Source organism: Cupressus sempervirens, chromosome 5, assembly GCF_028749045.1.
Source record: "Cupressus sempervirens isolate cs-2001-9-10 chromosome 5, ASM2874904v1, whole genome shotgun sequence".
NCBI classification, from domain to species: Eukaryota; Viridiplantae; Streptophyta; class Pinopsida; order Cupressales; family Cupressaceae; genus Cupressus; species Cupressus sempervirens.
In genome coordinates, this window is record NC_143122.1 from 65,702,041 (window position 1) to 65,724,893 (window position 22,853).

General features: G+C 38.6%; 1 protein-coding gene across 1 annotated transcript; it reads left to right on the plus strand.

The window, feature by feature from the left end:
* The first annotated feature begins 466 nt into the window (after window positions 1–466).
* Window positions 467–20,412, plus strand: LOC149554567 (putative receptor-like protein kinase At1g49730). Its single transcript, XM_089833485.1, has 9 exons — window positions 467–656; window positions 4,211–4,768; window positions 17,693–18,004; window positions 18,125–18,386; window positions 18,534–18,586; window positions 18,682–18,752; window positions 18,859–18,948; window positions 19,386–19,470; window positions 19,571–20,412. The coding sequence occupies exons 1-9, from the start codon at window positions 557–559 to the stop codon at window positions 20,101–20,103; spliced, it is 2,064 nt and encodes a 687-aa protein (XP_089689611.1). The 5' UTR covers window positions 467–556; the 3' UTR covers window positions 20,104–20,412.
* The last annotated feature ends 2,441 nt before the right edge of the window (window positions 20,413–22,853 follow it).

Genomic DNA, 22,853 nt, shown 5'->3' on the forward strand with positions numbered 1-22,853 from the left:
AAAATTATTAGTCTATTATAGACTTCAAAATTATTAGTCTATCTTTCTAGATATAAACCAAAACAATAGCTAGAAATAACTTGTCAATATCAGACTCGTACACCCCAATACCACCCTCCTACACCGCCTCCAACAATTTTTTTGGAAAAAATGTTTGGATTCTGAGTTTATCATTGTCGACTTCAACGTCTGTCATTTCAATTCAGTTTTCTTTCTTTTAATGTAAACGCATTCATCGAAAAGCTGTTGTGCCTCCCAAAAACTAAAGGAAATGTTCTGAAGATTAGTTGGGCGAAAAAATAATCAGTCCAGACTGTCAGTCTGTACACAAACCAAGCAAGCATTTTGCGGGAATTGTGCACAAATTTGAATTCATTCATACATTAAAAAACATACCAAATGCGCACATATCTGTTCGTTTTCAGAAAGTAAAAAAGAAAACAATTCATATTTGTGTTCTGTGAGTTGCTGTCAAAACATATTCCCACCAAACAAGGAAAAAACTCGGTGGAAGGAAACATTCCGTCGGTTAGCAGTAACAACTTCCAGTGAATGAATGGATAAGTCTGTGTTTTTAAAAATGCATGGCTTAACCCATTTCAAGTTGATGATATTCAGTCTGCAAACTGTTATTGCCATTGCCAGTCCCATCATAGGTATGTTGTATATCTAATATATTTAATGAGGTGAGATAGTTTCTTTTCATATTATGTTACAGTGAGTGGAAAATCTCAGCCATTTGACGGATCATAGTTAGATGATTATTTGTACAAATGACTAAATGGGCGGAGCTTGAGAGTATATACACACACCATGTAGCATGTTATTACATGTTAAAGATTACGCAGATTGTAGAAAGTCCATTGAGAATGGGAAGACCTGGATATTTATAGCTTGATTATAACTTTTAATACGATGTCAGAAGAGGAGATTCGTTCATCTTTCCGTGGTGTATGCACAGTATTATGATATTGTATGTTGCTACGTAGACTGTAAGAGACCCAGTTGTTTGTTTTTGCCAGGCAGATGTTAAGGTGTGTAGAGCATTAGATATTTAGCTTGATCATATAAAGCCCAATGAAATGCAAAATTTGGTATCAGAACACAAGATTCAGTTGAGTTGAATTTTTCAATAGTTTCAGTTTAACGGTGCTGTAGCTCAAAAAAAAATGAATAATGTCATGGAGCTTAGATTAATTAGATGGGACTACACTCACTTAGATTCGTTGGATGGAGCTTATATTAGTTTGGTTGTCTTTTTGTGCATTCTGATGACAGTGTAACAAATGTTGTGTATGTTATGTTAGGTTTATGTATACTGTAAGAGATTCAGTTGTTTGTTTTTATTAGAGCAGATGTCAAGGTTTTTACAGAATGAGAGCTAACGGCTAGAGCTCAAGATATTTAGCTTGATTGTGTAGAGTGTAATGAAATGCGGAATATTATATCAGAATAAAAGATTCAGTTGAGTTTTTCCATATTTTTATTTCAACGGTGCTTTAGTAGTTCCTTAGAAAAATTGGATAATATTCTAGAGCTCAAATTGTTGGAAGAAACCGCACCCCCTTACTGCTTTTGTGCTGAGCGCAACTGGGGCTTACATACAGCTCATGTCCTAAAATCAAATAAAGAAATATAATAATTAACAATTGGAGGGCTTTGATCAAGCGTCAGAGCCCAGTAATAAAACAGGGAAACAAAAGATCTATTCATTCATTCTGGGTTTCCTTCCTAGTTTTCTCCTTGTGAATATGATTGCTCGACCTTCGCAAGGTGGCCAGGTTTAGATGATTCACCAAAAGAGATTGATAAGGAGGAAGTAAACAGACCAAAAACTTTGTAAATTTGGAAGCAAGCTTTGGGGTCCAAGCCTTTGGGTAAGTGTGTTAAACATCATGTGTCGCTAGACTCTAACATTGCCAGTGGTCCATACCTTATCTTCTTTCTCTAGGTTTTGGTTGCTAACCAGGAAATGCCTGTCATTTACTAGTGATGTACTACAGAGACATGCAGCGATAGGGTTTGCTCCTAACTCAATATAAATTCTCTCCTCTGTTAATACTGAAACAGTGGTTGAAGCCAAAGCAGAAGATATATGTATAACAGGGAGTAGAAGACTGTAGGAATAAAACACACATTATTGACTATGTATTTTGGTTCTTGTTGTTAATGATGGAACCTAAGTTCCGATGTCCCCGTGACTTACAACCTCTTCAAAGCCTTCAGAACCAAGAGTTAGTGACTTGTTTGTCAAAATGTATGTTACTTTATTAGTTTCTCTGGTGTAACACTGGTTTAAGCTAATCTATTTGAACTGATGAAAAAGCATCAAGGCCTCGTCCAACACCAATTTTGACCTCCAGCTAGAAACGGAAGTGATTTTCAAGGAACTTATTTTCAGCATAGGACCACTTTAACTTAAATGTGCTTACAAGCATGGCTGAAGGAAAGAGTCAGAACTTTAACTGCTGTGTCAGTTCATAAAAGTGCCGGGTCTTTTAGGATTACCAAGGGCACCTGGGCATGAACATAAACAACCTACCTTTAGGGTTTTACTATCTTTTAGGGCAATCGAATGTCTTCCAGCCTTGGATTGCTTTTGAAGAGATGATTGAGGAGTTGTCTAAAATTTAACGTGACTTACAATTGGGTGTTTCCATCTCACCCTGGTTCTTAATAAAAAATCCATGCGAATACTATTTAGTTAAGGTGGTTGTCAATTTTGATTTCCAAAGCTTGCTCATCCTCAGCTATTTTATGTCATGTCACACTCTAGCTATTTTATGTCATGTCACACTCTCATTTTATTAATTAATAATTAGCATTAGTATTTCATCCAGAATTCAACCATGGTAATAGGATTGGGTTGCTTGCACAATTCTTTTTCATTGAGTTCTTCACACTTGTGCTGGTCTATCCGTCTTCTTCTCCCAATAAATATAATGCATTATGTTCCGTGAGTTGTTCAGGCTAGATATTGTCACTGTTCGGCCTAGCTGGAATTGGACATGACTGAAGGGAAGCCTTTCTTTTTAGCGTAAAGCGCTCTTTGGGGACAAATATAGTCAAATAATTTATAATCTCGATACCTTAAATTATTAGCACATGATTTTTACTCCGTTCTCATGAGGAATGGAGAGGTACATGTAACATAGTGCCTCAAAGATGTAGATAATGGTCTCAAAAGTCTCGGACATATGATCCTTTTTCTGTTTTCGAATGGTGCAGGTAGTTGTTTGGATGTATAGATGAGCCTTTAGGAAAGAATTGGAATACATGCGAAAGTGATCTCTGTAGATCATCAAGGACAAAGCATGGGATCTGTCAATGTTTGTATAGCCACTGATGCCTGAATGGTTACCATAGTAAAGCTACAACCACTATTATAAGATATTATAATTTCTAAATTAATTTTATTCTCTTCATTTTATTATGAAATATAGACAATTTTTTTCCCAAACGTATGCCAGAGGCAAAAATATTTTGTAGAGATTCTAATTTCCAGGATTTCATTTAAAGATCCTTATAATTCCAGTATGAACTATTGGTCAGCCTCATAACTTTTTACAAGGCTTTATACCAAGTTTAGTATTAATGTCATATCCTTTAACAGTGAGTAGATTTTCTCAATCCATGATAAATATGAATGCTGTTTCTGGATTTGATTGTGTGAGTATTTTTCATCAATGTTTCGGATCACACTCTGTTATCCATTTTTCTCTTTTATGCTTTCTCTCTTCATTCTGATGATGGATCACAGGGTGATCCGAAATGTGATGAAAAAATGCTCCCACAATCAAATCCAGAAGCAACATTCAAATACTCTTCAAAATTTTATGATTTTTCCTTTAGATTATTTGAATAATTAGCAGCCATGACATTCTTGCTGTTATGAAAGATGTTTATATAGATCTGTAATTATTTCAAGGAAAATCCTCAATTTTTTGTGGAAGCAAGTATGAAGTACATCTTGGACTTATTAATACACTGAATTAAAGATGCTTCATTTTAGATTCAATCCATGTTTGTTTCTATACCTTTAAGTTTTTAAGTTGAACAGAAGCAGTTCCAAAGCTTATTAGAAATTTAGAACAAGCTCTCAAATTTTATCCTACAAAATGTAGACTGGCTAACGGAGACATTGAAACAGGTTATTTGTCTCTACCAAATAAGTAGTACTTATGTTTTATCAATGTGTATTAATTTGCAGGTGGCTCAGGTTGCCCTCTTGAACTTAACCACTTGAATTTTACTGAAGCTGTTTCTGCATGTTCTGAGCAAGACAGAGGAAGATGTTGTCGATATTTGAATGCTTTAGTTGGAATATCTATAGCTCAATATGCAAATAGGACAGGTCAGTTGGGAGTCCCTTCGGAGTCTTCTGCGACTTGCATAACTTCTATCTCTGATGCCTTTAATCTCAGTGGAATTTCATCAAATGAAACAGCATTATGTGGCTTAGGCACAAGGATCCCTGTAAAGTTTCAATGTGCAAACCTTACAACTATTCAAGAGATGGAGCATACCTCAAAGTTCAAAGAAGTATCACTAAATTGCCTGAGTTCTGTTTCATCATTTGGTACTTGTAGGAAGTGCATGAATGCAACTACAATATTTCTTCACCACCTAGTTGGGGCAGAAGAGCACGTGACTCTGAGCACATGTAGGGATGCTACTTTTGTTGCCATTTCAAGCCACGGTGATTCAGAGTTCACAATTGAAAGGGCAAGATGTTTTTTTGGTCTATCAGGTCTTCATGCTATACCAGGTAGCTCCATTCATAAGTTTCTCTTTAGCAGGTGATTGCTTGTTTTACTTTTGTAGTTTTTATTTGCTAGAACTTATTTTTTGTAGTTATAGACTCATAGCAAATACTTAAATTATTTTTTCTGTATTGTCGTTTGTTTATTGAGGTAATTTTTTTCTTTTTCTGTTTTTTGCAATTACTAACAGTTCAAACTTCATGGTCAACTTCTATTGACAGAAAGGCTTTACAGAGAATTTATAGATGTGAATACCTGGAACTCCAACAATATGTTTCCATCTCTTTAATTAGAAAAATCGACCTTATCTATCTAGTTTCACTCTAGTTTTCTGAAACAATAGATTTTCTTGACCTAGATTTGAGCTACTGCTTTTAGAAATGTTCCTGTAGTTTGATTGTAGTGATTGCAAAATTTTTTTTATTCCCTATCACCTGATTAACTTAGTATCCAATGTGATTGGCTATAACAGGTGCATATACTCTCCATAGAATCAGATATATGATACATGTGGTAGGTTAGGTTCTTTGAAAGTATGATCATAAGATAGGTAGGAAACACGTGCAATATGATCTTCAAGATCTTGACAATTTTGTTTTCCAAATATTGTTTCTGCAGTTCCTTAATTATCTAGAATTTGAATCATGTTTATCAGCATTTTGTAGTTTTTAGATTATATGACATAGACACATAGAACAAAGCAAAAACAAACTAAAAAGTTTCATTCTAACAGTCTTTTGTGTAAAAGTTGTTGGTTCAATTCCTAATTGTATTTATAACTGACTTGTTTTTGTCTTGAGTGATTGAGAAATAACCTATCCATGGTGTTTTGGGGAAGGTGTAGAGTGGAAATATCACCCAAGTTCCATAGATACAGAAATATGTTAATCACATGGAATAGTTCAATCCATACACAAGAAGTAACACCTAACATATACCATTCATACAACAGTACCAGTAGGCAAGGAAATGATTTCTTTATTGATAACAAAAACCAATATGAGTACATTACCAATGTTCCAAGTATTTATAGACGGGTCGGTTGTTGGAAACCAATCGACGCATCTCCTCACCACCTAGCTACCCAACTCGACTAGCTTTAACAAGTACTAAACATAACAAGTACTTTATTCCGACTACATTTATCACCCCAAAAAAAAGAAGTCTAACTTCAAGAAGAAGGATGGGAGGACATCCTTGTGCTCATAATTCCCCTTAGCCTTTGCAGGTCTCACTCCGCTGTCTTCTGCTTTGTCCGAATGCCTTGTAATACTTGTAGTGCGTCCATCTTTTTAGCTTTTGCCGCGGCAACCTTGCTCTCCAATTCAACTTTTTCTTTGTTCCAAGCTTCCTGCATAGCAACTTTCTCCGTTGCCCCCTACTATTGAAGACTCTTTCTTTCTAGCCCCCAAACTTTAGCTAGGTTTTTCTCCTTTTGAAGATTCAAAAAGGTTCTCCGAAAAAGCAACCTCCATTGCTGTCAGTGCTTCTAGGAGAGGTGATTGTTCTTGTCCCACGGAAATGATAGAGCTACCTGTCCATGTGGTAGCCATGTCTTCCTCTAAATAACCACCCCGTTCTAGTAGTTCCCAATCTGTGTGGCAGTCAGTCTGCATAAAGGTGGCCAACGCCTTTGCTGTAGTGATGATGGTCTCCAGATTCTGAGCCTTGACTTGTTGCACGATCCTCCTAGTAGAATTCTCCATGGCATGAAGCTCAGTGAGGAATAGTTTAGCCTTGGCTGCAAAAGATGCTGTGTCTGGTGGTTCTCCATGCTCACTTTGTATGTCAACTTGTTCCTCAGCAGTTGTCACTAGGGGTGAAGACACCATGCCTTCCTCTTCAAGTAACTTGTTTGCTTCCTCTAGGATCGTATTTGTCGTGGCCCCATCCGTACCAGCTAATACCGTATCTATCGTGGCCCCATCCGTACCAGCTAATACCGTATACCCTGGGTGTGAATTTTCTCAGTTTTCTCCTCTCCTCCTATTAGCTATACCGCAAGAGCAACCAGATGGACTACTTCTGGGCCACAGGGTGTTTGTACCCTGACTTTATGAGCACATTTTGTTTGGCATCTCAAATCTATGACTTTAGTACGAGAGGATTGTTCTGGAAAGATAAGTGGTGCCATCTTTAGAACTAATACTCTGGAAGCCCCCCATGTCGGGATTTGTTGCCTGCCACCTCCACTTGTTCTTTTCATGACTCCTGCTTGATTTGGCTTGGATGTACTTGCTGCCTCAATTCTGTTGGGATCACTAGGTGGTTTCTAGTAAAGTTTCGAAGGTTCTGCTACCCCTGCTGGAAGTAGTCCCTCCGTAGGTGGTAAAAACGTCATTGCTTACGGAGTCCTCTAGAGATGACTCAGACGGATCTCCGCCTCTTGTGAGTCGGAGGAGGATGAATCCATATCGCTGCCTCCTTTTGAACTTTCATCATCCTCTTCCTCTTCTGCTTCTTCGATCACTACTGTTTGTTTTGGTTTCTTTTTCTTGGGTTCACCTCCATTATGAGATCCTACATCCAAGGTATCCGGATGGAGCCAATAGGTCCTAGTTGGTTTATATGGTTCTACTCTACTAGCTAGTACCAGTGTTCCCCGGTGTTCGCTGCTCACCTGCGTGCGTACTGCCTCTAAGAACAAGGCCACCGTATGCTGAGGCATATAGAGGGTTGTATGTTTCAACTCCATAAATTCTTGAAGTCTATCACAAAGAAATTTAGCCTAGTTATATATTTGCCCATTGTACAATCCATCCATTGTAGGTAACATCCATAGGGCAATGTCAGAAGTGTGGCTGCCCGCAGTGAGCTTGCTTTTAACTAGATTTACCATGTAGCGCCATTCATCATTTGCTATAAAAAAATTCTTCAGACCCTGATTGTTCTTGAAGATTCCTTCCCATTCCAGACTTGTAGGGTCTTTCTGACACATTAATTTCAGAGATTTTTTCTTGTCTGCTACTGTCATAGAAATTTTTTCCACTTCTTGCCCTCTGTTAGGAATTCCAAAAACCCTATTTATTTCTTTCGCTGCATAAGAAATTGTCACCTATTGCTGGAAATGTTGTATTACAGATTTATGACCCAATTTCTCATACCCTGTGATTAAACTCCATAGGATAGACTCAAACTCTTAATTCGAAAATTGGCATGAAAATGATTTTATCTACCTCTGTTGTACATAACGCTTTCTTCAGCGGATGGTCTACCTCTGCTTTTTCCCACCAAGTCCTACACTCGCTTCCCATCACACTTTCAAATGTAATATTCTCAGCAGTGGTGGTGATTTTTTGTGCCACTTTTCCTTTACTTGTCATTTTCCTTACCTCCTTTGCTTGCAATTCAACAGATTTCTTCTTTTTGGAGTCGATAATGTTTCCCTTGCTCGGATTTTCAATGCTTAGTTTCACCATTGTGTGTTGCCGTGTTAGTGCCCAGATCTTTTTAACTAGTTGTATATGCCACTTGTACCAACTGTTTGCCACAAAGTCGCTGTACAACCTGTTGCTGCAGTACGGGATCTCTTAGTACGAAAATTTGTAGTACAGGTGTCTGTAGCACGAGAGTTTGCCGTACGGTCTTCTGCCTGTAATGATGCCACTGTACGAAATTTTGTTGTACGCTAGGATGCTACTGAGAGTGATGCTTTCGTACAGAATTCTGTTTGACACTAAGCTACCGTACGAAGTGATACCACAATACGAAATTCTTCCATACGAAATTTTGCTCAAATTGTTGCCGTACGGATATCTCTCGCCTGGGATAATACGATACAAAATGATAATATCTCTGCTCAAAATGCTCTCGTACGGGGTTATCACATGCAGGAAGGTTGTTGTATGGAAGTCTATACCGGCTGTTGTTATGTACCTTGGAATGATATCGTACAGAGGGTTGTCGTACGGAAGTCCGTACTTCCTTCGTACGGCTACCTGTGTATGCTTGCTTTGCTCTTGTATGAACGTCCGTATGGACGGTCCTTGTTTTGTTCCCTTCATTGTTCGTACGGTTGACCCTTCTCTGCTCCTTTCTCTACTTGTACGACTGGTACTTTTTCTTTCTCCACTGTTATGGCAAGTACTTCCTCTTTATATAGACCTTGCACAAGTCGTTTTCCTTCAATACTTGTACTTTTTGTTTTGCGTACTTTTTCTTTTTCTTTTTGTGTACTTGTAAAATGACTACTTGCTAACTCATTTCTGTCCTTATAGGCTTTTAACTTAGACCCATTTATTAATTCTCTGATAGGTTTGTTATCCAAAGTAGATAACTTTATTGCTCTATTTTCTTTTATTTCTAATATTTTAAATGGTCCTAGCCATCAGACTTTAAATTTTCTTGGCTTTATTTCATTTTTTCCATTATACTTAAATACCAATTGTCCTTGTTTGAAATCCATTTTCTTCAAATGTTTGTTGTGCCAAAATTTTCGTCTTTGTTGGGCCACTTCAGTACTCCATTAAGCAAATGTCCTTTTCATCCAGTTTGAGTAAAGTACATAGTTTTTCCTTGAGGCTCTCCTCTTTCCCCAATCTGTTTTCAACTGCCACCCGTAAGCTTGGGACTACATATTCCATTGGTACTACGGCTTCCTATTCGTACATAAGGGAAAAGGGAGTATGTCTAGTAATGGTCTTATACGTAGTCCTGTATGCCCAGACTACTGCTGGGATTTGCTCTTCCCAATCCTGCCCTTTGACTCCACAAGTTTTATGTAGGATTTCCAGTATTACTTTGTTTGTAGCCTCTGCTTGGCCATTTGCTCTTGGATAATAAGGACCAGATAAAGGATGAAAATTTCTATACTCACTTGTCATCCTTCTGATGGTATGATTGATGAAATGTACTCCTCGATCACTTGTTAGCTGGATTGGAATCTCGAATCTGGTGACTACTTGCTCATACAAAAATCTAGCAGTGCTGAGAGAAGTACTGTCTAGAAGAGCCCCTACTTCGGCCCATTTTGTTAAGTACTCTGTCTCTACTACTATGTACTTACACCAATGACTTGTTTATTGGTAAGGGTCACACAAAATCTAGTCCCCACCGTTCAAATAATTCTTGTGGTTTGGACATAAATAATGGCATGAAATCTCTTTTGAGTGGCCTTCCTACTCTTTGACAAGTGTCACAACTCAACACCCATTCCCTCACATCTGCGAACAATGTTGGCCACCATAGTCCTCCCAAAAGTACCTTCCTCGCCGTAGTATCTGGTCCCATATGACCTCTCGCCAGTCCTTCATGGGCCTCGCTCTGGACCCCCGAAATTTCTTCCTCCATTGCATGTCTCCTCAATATTCCATCCGGTCTCATCTTGTACAATAACCCTTCAATTAGTTGGAATGTGCTACTTTTTAAGGCAATTTTTCTCCTTTTTGCTATAGGCATTTCCTTTGGAAAGGTTGCTGTTGATAAGTAGTGTCCAATTTTTTTTTACCGGTAACATTGCAATTTGAAATAGGTGTACATTTGGAAAATCCTCACACACCCCACTACCCAAAGCTTCCCCTGATTTGATCGTTGACAACTGATCAGCAATCACATGAGATTTTCTCGGCCTCACTATAATTTTAAATGTAAATTCTTGCAGTAGAATTAGCCATCTACTTACTTTCCCTTGAATCACCGGTTTATTCACTAAATACATTAGTGCTTGATGGTCAACAAAAAATGTAAAGGGTGTAGCTAGTAAGTAATGTTGGAATTTCTGCACTGCATATACCATACCTAATGCTTCCCTTGTCATGGTACTGTAGTTACGCTTTGCCTTAGATAGGAGCTTGCTTGCAAAATATATAGGATGATCCAACCCTTCCTTCGCGGTTTGTGCCAAAGTGACACCTATCGCATAATTGGAGGCATCCACATGGACAAAAAATTCTTTGTCCAAGTCGGGATGTATGAGAATAGGTGCCCTGACTAATCTTTTCTTTAGTTCTTGGAAAGCCTCTTCCTACTCTTCTTTCCACCCAAACCGTTCGCCTTTCCTAGTTAATCTTTCTAGTGGCATTGATAATTCGGCAAATCCTTTTATAAATCTCCTATAGTATCCCACATGACCCAGAAATGACTTGATACCTATTACATTGGACGACACTTCCATTTCCAAAATCACCTTGATCATATCAAGATCTGTATTTAGTTCTTCTTTGCACACAATGTGCCCAAGCAGTCTCCCACGTAGAACCATGAACCTGGATTTTTTTGGATTGAGAGCTAATCTAGCTCTTCGACATTTCTCCATGCATTCTCCCAGAATTTTGAGGTGTTGCTCCTGCCCACTGTAGGCCGACTAGTTCTCTAGGAATGCTTTGAAATTTCCCATAGACATTCCATCAAAGATATGTAGTATTATCCTCTGAAACGTGGTGGGTGCATTGCATAGACCAAATGGCATCCTATTATGGGCATATACCTCGTGTTCAACCACAAATGTAGTTTTTAGCTTATCTTCCTCCGCAATGCTATTCTGATTATACCTTGAAAATCCATCCATGAAGGAATACATCTCATGATTGGCTACCTCCTCCAAGATGCTATCCGTAAACGGAATGGGAAATGGGTCTTTTATTGTTACCGCGTTCAAACATTTGAAATCTACACATCCGAATTTGAGCGCCATCCTTCTTGAGTGATATGACTATAGGAGATACCCATTCACTCGTTTGTACTTTGAATATTATCCTTGCTTCTAACATCTTTGTGATTTCTTTCTCGACCCTTTTTGCATAGTTTTAATTCATTCTATAAGGTCTTTTCCATAGTGGTCTTGCTCCAGGTACCAATGGAATCCGATGGACGCACAGTTCTGGAGGTACTTCCTTATAATCTTTGTACGTCCAAGCAAAAACGTCCTTATACTCCAAGAAGATTCTAAGAGTTGCCGCTTTCAATACTGAGTCCCAATCATCTCCTATCCATAGTTCCTTGGGTTGATCTCCTTCTCCAAGGTTCAAAGCTTGGAGCTTGGCCTCTTCATATTTCACCTTCTATTCAAAAATGTGTGCAGGTGTCTTGTTGAGAGTTGCCATCCCTTCCTTATACTTTGTGTATCCTTCCAGGTATTGTTCCTCCGATTCAGATTCTTGTACCTCCAACATATTACATTCCACATGAAAAACTTCATAGTCTCCCATTTGCCAATGAAATAATCCATTAAGGGAACTTGTGTCATCTTCTGAGCATTCCCTTAATCTCAATACTCCTTCCTCATCTGGTTCTATCCCTCCATAGTCTTCTTCTTCAGAGTCTGAAGCCAAGTCCTGGCTTACCGACTGATTCTTGAGGTCTATGGTGTACATTATTTCTTCCGACTCAATAGAGAGAGTGTTTCGCTTCTAGTTATGGGTAGCTTTCGCTGCAACCAGCCATCCCCTCCCTAATAGGGCACTGTATCCTTTCTTCTCTAGAGTGATAACCACAAAATCAATAAGGAATTGTTGCATACCAACTATGACTTTTTGTCCCATCAGCGTCCTTATGCTTTTGATTCCATGTTGGTCCGCTCCCACTAGTTGAAATGTGGGAGGCCAGAGTGTAGGTTTCCCTATTTCCTTCCATGCTTCTTTTGATAAGACATTTACATTGGAACCTCCATCCACAATAGTATTTGAGAGCTTACATCCTAGTATCTCCGTCTCTACTATGGCAGGTGTTCTCCCTATCCCTATTGTGAACAATGTATTGTCTTTTGTGCGTACTTCTCCCTCCTCTTCTTTCTTTGGGGTTACCCCTTTCGGGTTTATCCCCTGTGTTAGCGCTACTTGTAGTTGGGGTAGTGTTTCTTATAGATCACCTATTTTGACTAGAATAACAGTTTCCAGGGCTTGTCGCACAATATTTGTTATACCTCTATTTGAAGTAGGCTTCTCCGATTTTGCCTTTCCTTCCTCTCTCATGCTATCTTGAATGTGTTTCTTTGTTTCCTGAAATCTTTCGGTTTCTATATTAGCATCCGAATAGGTTAATTTTCTGGCCTGCATCTTGGTGACTGCAAGAATCTTGCCTTTTGTATCATCAATGTCTAGCATATTTACTCCCTTTTGTCTCGGGCAATTTGCATCCTCATGGTTACTTGACCCACACCATTTATAGAGCATCCCTCCATTTTGTCCTCCACTTTGACAATCTCGTGCAAAGTGTCCTCATTCATGACATCTCCTACATTGAATCATTGGCCTCCCCTTAGAATCATACTAGGGTGGCTGCCGTGGTGTGTTGTTGTTGCTATTATTGTTACTATTATTGTTGCTTCCTCTCCTGTTGTTTTTGTACCCCCCTGGGGAGGCTTCTGTATTTGTGTTCTTCGGCGAAGTGGAGGGAGGTGTGGATTGCCCCCCTTGGGTCAGGAATACTTGGGCGCTCCTTGTTTTCAAATTATAGGGGTAGTCTTTAATTTCGTGCCCTAGTACCTGGAAAATCTCACAAAATGCTTTCTTCGGGCATGCTCCCTTAGTATGGCCTTCTTTTTCACACTATACACCAAAGTTCTCTCCCTTCTTTCTTTTCTTCCTTGCTCCCTGCCACCTCCATCATCAAACACCTTAGGTCTTTCCTTAGGGCTTGAATGGTTTTAGATTCTTCTTCGCTCTCCTCTGAGCTTTCGCTTGAACTTCCATGCCTTCTTGCCTTGGAAGTTTTACTCTCACTCTCTATGTCCATGGTGTGGGTACATGCATCTGCAAAGGTAGATGGTGGTACTATCTTCATCTTTCTCTTGAGAGATGGTGTTAACCCTTCGATAAACCATCATTTCTTCAATCCATCTATTGGCTTGTTAGCTAGTTTTCCTATTAGCTCTTTCATTCTTTTGCTATAGGCCTTGACAGATTCACTCTTCCCCTGTCTTGTGTTATAGATCTCCGTTACTATTTCATCGTCATCTCTTAGGAGTTTGAATTCTTCCTCGAAGGCTGTGCAGATGTTATTCCATGTGTTTTTCTTTCCTGCCTCCAAGTCCATATACCAATCAATGGCAATACCCCTTAATGTGGCCGAAAAGGCTTTTAGCCATTCCGTCGCGTCATTTTGTCCATTCGCTTGCCATATTGTTATACATGTTTTACAATGGCAAGCAGGGTCCTCAGAGCCGTCTCCTGTGAACCTTTGTAGTTTTTGTTTGTCTATTGCCATTATGTGAACCCCTCCCAATGGAACACCTCCTGGTGGAATGCCTCCCGATGGAGCACTTGCTGATGGAACACTCTTGCCAGATGGAACGCCTCTGGATGGAACACTTCGGGATGGAACGCTTTTGGATGGAACACTCCCTCCCAGTTGGAAGTTTGTTCTCGAGGAGGAACTATTGAAAGTATCCCCTTCTTTACTTTGCTCTTGTTGGAAGTCTCTTCTTGTCGGTGTCTCTGGGTTTTTGTATCCCAACTTCCTTGTTGGTGTCTCAAAGATGACCAAATTTGCTATACCTTCAATTGTATTCTCGATCAATCCTTTCTGGATTCTCGTGGAATTCCCTTGTCCTCCTTTCCAGTTACGACGTCTCTCCTCTTGCTGTTGGAGACTTCTTCCTCAGTTTCTTCTCCTTGTGCTCGCCTGAGATATATATTAGGAATTAGGGGCATGAATCGTTTTAATGTTTGTTTCCCTTTTTGGAATTTTCATGTTCTTCGCATTCCCTTTTCCTCCTTTCTGCAATTTGTTGTAGTACTTGTTGTCTCCTCCTTTCCCTTTGTGTCTTCGCTCTTTCCTCTTCCACTCGTAACAAATTTCGTGCTAACAGGTGAGGGATCTCTCCCAGGAGATCGTACATTGCTGGTGGCACCGAAAGTTTGTCGCGTATTGTACCCTCATGGACCGTTCTCTCACGAGCTTCCCTATGTACGTACTAATCGATCGCAACTTCCCAGGCTATTACTAGATCACGTGTCAATTGATCTTCCCTGGTTATTTCCTCCTCTTCCCTGTCACTATTTGTTACTTGGATGAGCAGTACAAAGGGTCTTCCCGTTACTCCATCCTGCCGATCTCTAGGTTCGGACTTAGACAACGGCTCAAAAAATGTAGAGTGGAAATATCACTTAAGTTCCACAGATACAGAATTATGTTAATCACATGGAATAGTTCAATCCATACACACAAAGTAACACCTAACATATACCATTCATACAACAGTACCAGTAGGCAAGGAAATGATTTCTTTATTGATACCAAATGAAAAAACCAACATGAGTACATTACCAATGTTCCAAGTATTTATAGACGGGTTGGTTAGTTGGAAACCAACTGACACATTTCCTCACCACTTAACTGCCCAACCCGACTAGCTTTAACAAGTACTAAACATAACAAGTGCTTTATACCAACTACAGAAGGGAACAGCAGAATGGCAAGGCATGTGTTATGGGGATGACAGTTTGGGACCCAGTTTTTATGGACAGCAGTAATATATATACTTACAAGGATCCTCATGTTTCTACAAATATAATTATACGCGATATCAAAATGAAGATAGTGACAGCGTTACAGCAGCAATTAAAATTTCAGTGATAAATAATAAATATATCACGACAATGGTATATATCATTAAGACAGACACAGCAAAAAAAACAAATTTAAAACTTAGACAATGACTCTAGTATAACAGCATAAATATATCTTGATTCAAATTTGTAGCTAAGTTTTTGTCTCAGAGAGATTCATAGCCAGGTTTATTCTGGGTGGAGGATTCCATAGGATTCATGGAGAAGGTTTCATCAACATTCACGGCATTTAGAGCTGTCCATGTGGGGTTCTCTTGACAGACCTAGGGCCTCTGAACAATAAATAGTCCACTGATTGTGTTGGTGATATGCACTAGCAACGTAAATGCAAAATAAGTTCCGCAATAGCTGAAATTTAGTTTATGAATTTCAATAGTTGCTAATCTAGAATTCTGTTACTGTTGGTCACAGCAAGCAAGTAGTTGGATAAACGTCTTCCATTATTGAGTTTTTAATGGTGTTTTCTCCTTGCTGACAATAGGGCTAAAGTGATAATTTTTACATTTATTTGGGTGTACCTATTTTCTACGAAGACACGTCTCTGGCCCTGTAAGCAGCATCCCCCTTCCACATCATGTTTCTGAGATGGCAGGACAACAAGAGATGTCCCTAGCCATCCCTAAATTTACCCAAAACCTTGAAATGCCCCCAAAACAACACAGAATGTTTGGAAATGTCTGCAAGACATTTGGCTGCCCCTGCCTGCAAGCGACAGCCAGGGACATCTGAGCCATCTCTAAACTGCCCTGAATATATCTGGGCACTGCCATTTACTGTTGAACTGGTGGTTTCATAAAGGATGGCTAGTAATTTATTTGTTGTTGGCCCTGCAACGCCATCATTTTCTGTGGATGTATGGCTTTCATTTTAGGTACATCTTGGTTTCTAAATAATCATGTTGTCTCATTTATTAAAAGCTTTTTGATGAGTAGATTACTAAGCGTTTATGTTTTATGGTACATTTCTGCATTTTTGTTACTGTTCAAAGCTAACAATTAAAGAGCTGAGCAGGTAAATTGTGTTAATTACATTTTTTTCTATCTGATCTAAGTGGAATAGAACAAGCTCCTTATTTTTGGAGGAAAACAACCAGTGTTACACCGGTACTGGGGTACATCAGGATGGGGCAAAAATGGGCCTCATTTTTGGGATGGCGAGGGGCCGGCCAGGGGATGGTAGCAAGGGGAGGACAAGGCAGGGAGGGGTGTTGAATAGTATACATATAGTAAATGAAAATGATAGTTATGAAATGATGTTTCAGTAGAACATACCAAATTAAAATGCTTGAACATAGCAAAATTGCAGCATGAACTAGAATCATTGAATATTCAACATAGTGACATATTACATACCCGATAGTAACATTCAAAAATCAAAATTCAAATGCAAATTCAAGTACCTATCCCAGTGGCGGCATGGTTGGAGAATGGCGGAGGTGAGGGTACTTGGGTACTCAATTACCCGGTGCGGGGACGCTTCGGGGACGGGTACTTCAAGTTTTGGGAGGGGCGTGCGAGTCCCCGTGTTACACTGAAAACAACTGATGAAATTTAACATTTAAAAACATTCAGTTTCTCCTGTCTTATAGATAAGTCATTTTGATGTGGAATGGAAGCCTGTGGAATCGCTTACAACAATACAGAAATATAACTTTTTAATCTCCCATACTAATAAATGAAGTGTGGATAAATCTTAAAGACCTAAGTAGGAACATGGTGAAAATCGGTCAGATGCTCTTCAAAAATTGATAAATGAATAAACATGTGGAAAGTTTACTGGCTGTGAGGAAGAATTGGGTAAACTGTATTATGTTAGACAACTTGGACCATTGTTAAAAGCTTGTAATATTTGTATTTGCTATCATAAATCAGATAGAAAAGCACGGCAAGTAAGTGTTAGATGCTTAACTGGTATTTTCATGTGGTTTTGCTGAAATTCTGATTATTATAGCTTGTTTTCCTAAATATCATCTGAATGTTAACTAAATAGAATTAATGATATGCATGCTCAACCCAAAATTGGCAGTTGCAAAATGTGGATGAAGGGACAGTAGGTTCTCTGGTTGTTGCCTTCAATATATTTGAAATGAATTTGAGTGTGGGTTATGCGGCTTGTAGAAATAAATTTCAGTGGCAACTTTAAAAGTCGAAGACTGCAAGGAGTACTATACTATCTGATGCTTTTGCAACTTTAAAGTTGAAGACTGCAATGAGTACTACACTATCTGATGCTTGTTTTCTGGGGTTGTTTTAAATTTTCTTTTTTAATTTGTGCCTGTATTTCTCTGCATGTAATCTTGGAATAGAATTGAACGTTACAAGTATGTGAAAAAATATCAGAACACTAAGGGAACTGCCTTAGGAAAACACAGAATTGGGAATAAACTTGAGGCTTTTCTGATAATATCTTGCCTTGTGTGCACAGATGCATCACCATTTTCCAAGCCACCATCAGAGACATTTTTCCCAAAGATATCTTCCACACCAATCTCCTCTCCAGCGTATGCACCTTTTGGTGTATCTTCCCTTGGGAAGAGTCACTCCACGTATCATTTGACATTGATTCCAGGAGTTGGGCTTGGAATTACAGGAGTGGCCTGTACACTCCTAATTTTCCTGATACTTCTTATTTGTAGAAAAAAGAAAGAGCTGGAGAATCCTGGAAAGCCTACCATATTCATGTTGAATAAGATATCAAGCTCACAGTCTCGCTGGAAACTGCATAAATGGAGGAGAGGTCAATCTTGTTGTCTTCCTCTATATTGGTTGAGTCTGGTTATTTATACAAGTAGTAATTCTGTTACTTCACATTCACAAAATTGACTTGGGTACTAAATTGCAAAGCACTACTTCACAGGTCCATCAGCTATGTTCAGACGATTTAGCTACAAAGAAATCCAGAAGGCTACAAATGATTTCTTTACGATTATTGGCAAGGGAGGATTTGGAACTGTATATAAAGCTCAATTTGAAAATGGGTTTGTTGCTGCAGTAAAGCGAATGAACAAAATCTCCGAACAAGGGGAGGAAGAATTTTGTAAGGAGATGGAACTTTTGGGACGGTTGCATCATCGACATCTTGTTACGCTTAAGGGATTCTGTGCAGAGCAGCAAGAGAGGTATCTGTTGGGTTCCGTTTTTTTGTGTAGCTATAGAAGAAAATTATGAACGTGCAAAGTGTGGCATTTGGTTGGATTTGTCTGGATGAGAACTATAAGGCTGTGTATGTTTTTTCGCACAGTATGGTTGACAATATTTTTTTCCAGGTTCCTCGTGTATGAATACATGGAAAATGGGAGTTTGAAAAACCATCTCCATGGTGAGTTCTTTTATTGACTTTTCAACTGAGGATATAGAGAAGAAATAAATAATTTTCTCTTCTTGCACATTGATTAAAAATAGTCATTTTCTCAGCAGATTCCTCAAAACCCTCTTTGAGATGGCAAACCAGGATTCAAATTGCTGTAGATGTGGCCACTGCTTTGGTAAGTTTGAGAGGTTCTAGTAAATCTCTAGAGTATGTTTGAGCATGTGCTGCTCTTTCAATCAAGTGTGAACTATTTCATTACTTATAGTGACAAGTCTGTGCAGGAATATCTTCATTTTTATTGTGACCCCCCTTTATGTCATAGAGACATCAAATCTAGCAACATTTTATTGGATGAAAACTTTGTTGCAAAGGTAATCAAAATTTATTTTACATTATTTTTATCTGTGGTTCTAAGTGATATTCTCTGGTGCATTTTGTTTCCTTGAATAAACAGACAGAAAGACAATTTCTAGCCAGAAGAAAAGTAAGTTGCAAATAATTCAATATACATATATCAAACAAGTTGAATAAACAAAAGTTTAAACCCACCATCTGAGCATTCAGATAGAAGAATGAGCTTTTCTTGATAAATTAAAAAGTAATCCTGGTCTATCTTATTGGATGGCTACTATGTATTCTCTGACATTAGTCGTGGAATAATAGTCGGTTAAGCAGGCCATCAGCTAATCTAAGATAAAAAGAAACATAATCATCCCCTTATCTGAACATATAAGATTAATCTTGGACTATCATAAAAAATATACTGGGCTAAAAACTACTATATGCTAACATTGATGAACTGCTGCAGGTGGCAGACTTTGGTCTTGCCCATGCTGCACCAAGTGGAGCAAACAATTTTGAGCCAATTAATACTGATGTCCGTGGAACTCCTGGTATCCTTTTATCTCTAAAGAATCTTGTTGGGGTTTGGGAAGTATTCCGAAGATATTTTCTTTATAAGACTTTTCTTATATTTGCTACCAATTAATGCAGGGTACATGGACCCTGAGTATGTGATTACTCAGGAGCTGACAGTGAAGAGTGATATCTACAGCTATGGAGTGTTGCTACTGGAACTCATCACTGCTAGGAGAGCAGTACATGAAAGAAAGAACCTTGTAGAATGGGCCCAGACATACATTGCTACATGTTCTAGATTGCCTGAAATTGTAGATCCAAATTTGGGTGATAACTACAACTTTGAAGAGCTTCAGAGCCTTGTCAGTATTGTAAAACTGTGTACCCAGAGAGAAGGCAAAGCAAGACCTTCCATAAAACAAGTTCTGAGGCTTCTATATGACAAATTGGACACAGCCAGTCGTAATCTCATGATTGCTGCTTGCAGTGAAGATTTCACAAACAAGGGAAATACACAAGGAATGAGATCTGCAAATGGAATTGACCTTAGTGGTGATTTAAGGTGCTTGCAATCTTCTCCCAGCACTTCCAGGTCTTATTGCAGCAGAAGTTTTCTACTTGAATCAGGTTCACCACGTTCTCCTATTTCTGCACCTGTTTCTGCATAAGACTGCAGAATAAGATCTTTGGATATTGATGCAAGTCAACATTCTTGATGATCAACTCCCCTATAGTGCACCACACACTTTCATTGGTGCAGTTGTCAAATTTTCACAATTTCGACAAAGCTGTCATGAGGAAATGTGTTCTAACAATTTCATTTTTGTATTCACAATTCTGACTTGGCTTGTTCTTCAATCTCGTTCAAACTTTCCATATCTCAGTGAGTTTGCCTAAATTTCATGAGTTTCAGAGAGTTGATGAGGTGAGATTGCTCTTTTCTAATCAATGGATCCTTCACATATGTTTTAACTTTATTTCAAGCTATGGTATACTGTCCATGGAGTTCGGGCACCACCCATTTCAGTCGTGGAGCTTTTGTACAATAGGCTATGTGAAATTCAAGCCTGTTAGAATTTTGATCTATAATCTGGCTATTTAGAATTTAGCTGTACATAGTTTTTTTGTCTACTTTGATGTTTCTGAAGTGAGTTTTCACAGTAGGAAAATTCCAATTCTTTTTTGTGTTTTTTTTCAGTTTCAAGGTTGAGTAGGCTTTTGGGTTCAGTGAATATCTGGGTTGCGTGCTATACTGGAAAGTAGACCCTTTCAGTTTTGAAGCAGTCATATAAGGTGCGAATTAGATGCATCATGGATTAAGGATACAAAATTCCAATCCAGTCATATCAATCTATCAATATTCAGGCATATTCTGTTAAAGCCAGAATCTTGATTTGCGGGGTTGAAATTTGTTATATACACATGCATCATTAATTTATTTTGGTTTTCCTAACCCTTAAGTTTACCACAATTCGTCTTCCTAATCCCTACAGCATAAATGCAGTCTGGTTTAGATTGAAGACTAAAATTGTGAATGAGCCTACATGTGTGAAAGGGCAGTTTTGATGATTGCCATGCTTTCTCATAAATATTTTCACATGCTGCCAAAAAAGGATCTTTGAAGGATGTTTGTTTTCCTGATAAATTGCAGGTTTCCTACAAATTTTTAGGTAAAACCATGATATTTAGATTTTCTTAAGTTAGATAAATCCTCAGACCTTCGAAAATATTATAGCTGATGTCTGAGAATGATTAAATTCCAAAATTTATAAAATATAACATATGTTCTACAAGGCCATATGTTGTACATTTCTGTTTCCTTTTATGTCATTTTGTGTGAATGTTGTAAATGTATGGTTTTATAACCCAATTTGATTTTTGAGCACATTAGCTGACCGTAATCCTGAACCATCACTCATATGCTACATCTATCAATTAAGAGATTTTCTTCCTCCCTAGACTAGGTCCCACACAGTTCTATCCATTGAGCAAAAATCTGCATGTGGACTAGTCCTCCAGCTTTGAATTTCAAATCTCTTGCTTTCACGCCAACTCTCCCAAGTTTGATTGTCACTCATTGGTGTGTGCATCAAGGGTCTCAAGATGTGCATCTTGAACGTGTTTTCAAGGACATCATCCGGGGTAATTTTAATCATCAATAGATTATCCATTGTTAGGAAAAATCATTTAAACCTGCTCCAAATTATAATTGCATATGTCTCAGCTCAATTTCAGTATTATCAACATTCTTGCATTCTCTTCTTGGTGTGTTTTTGATCATTTACAACAGGGTTTGACTGCTATTATTAAGGGAGTCAATGGGGTCTACCCCGTTTTTACCATACATACTGAAGTGTGCTTTTCGGTACCACTAATTTGCAAATGCAAGTATACATACCATGTGTGCTTTTTGGTACCACTAATTTGCAAATGCAAGTACAAACATAGGCAAAAAGACTCCACCAATCTTGAAAGTGAATTTGAGCAGCAGACAAGAGTGTGCAGAAGCAAAGTGTTCAAGGATAGAGCCATGGGCATGACCTAGTTCCAGGCCTCAAAAAGCTGAGAATATCTTTACCGTAGGTTCCTAATCACTGATCTAATACCAGATCATAGTTCAAATTTCTTGTCACAGTCTTTCAGCCAGTTAAAGTTGTCAAAGTTGACATATCACCTATGTTCCGCCTAGTTGGTGGGACGGGGATGGTGGGACAGGGGGGTGAGTGGCTATATATATATGTTGGGAAGTTTTAAAATATACACTGAAATTTGCAAATATACATGTCATTCATATGAAACTAAGCACAAAGCATGTCAGTGGAACATTATAGGACTTTAACATACACCATTTGGATGCCATCTAGGAAATAATAACCGATTTCAGTACTTAATTGTCAATATGCATATCAATATGTGAACAAAAATACTTATGAACAATATCATAAAAATCTGGAAATCTAAATATGCCCAAAGGCTAGAGGGCTGCCATAAAGTTTCATCATGATGTTCAAGTTCAACATAGAAAACAAAATATAGAAAAATGAGGCAGACTGCTGCTCAAGCTCTTGGAAGCAAAAAAATCACCTCCTCTTCTTGCAAAATGAAAACCCCAGCCAGCTGCAACACACTCCAACTTCAAACGCAAACTAAATAAATGACAAAATAATCACAATGTGGTCTTTTAAAACCTTTTAGGGCATTTGGAAGGGCAGAGCCCACTGAACAACCAAGTAGGGACAAACAAAATAATTTTTTTTGTTTTAATTTTTTTTTTTAAAGCTTCACAAAAAATGGGGATGGCCGGCCGTCCCTGGTACATTAGGGGACTTCTGGACGTCCCCTTTCTGTACCGGGGATAGCCAGCTGTCCCCCTTTTCCTCCTAGAAGTCCCCAAGTACTGGCGACGTCCCCTGCATTT

What these genes read in the sequence shown, in the direction of transcription:
- LOC149554567 (XM_089833485.1), top strand. Translation starts at nt 557, where the DNA reads ATGGATAAGTCTGTGTTTTTAAAAATGCATGGCTTAACCCATTTCAAG. An exon ending in CATTGCCAGTCCCATCATAG is followed by an intron (nt 657 to 4,210) that starts GTATGTTGTATA and finishes ATTAATTTGCAG; the next exon opens with GTGGCTCAGGTTGCCCTCTT. An exon ending in AGGTCTTCATGCTATACCAG is followed by an intron (nt 4,769 to 17,692) that starts GTAGCTCCATTC and finishes TTGTGTGCACAG; the next exon opens with ATGCATCACCATTTTCCAAG.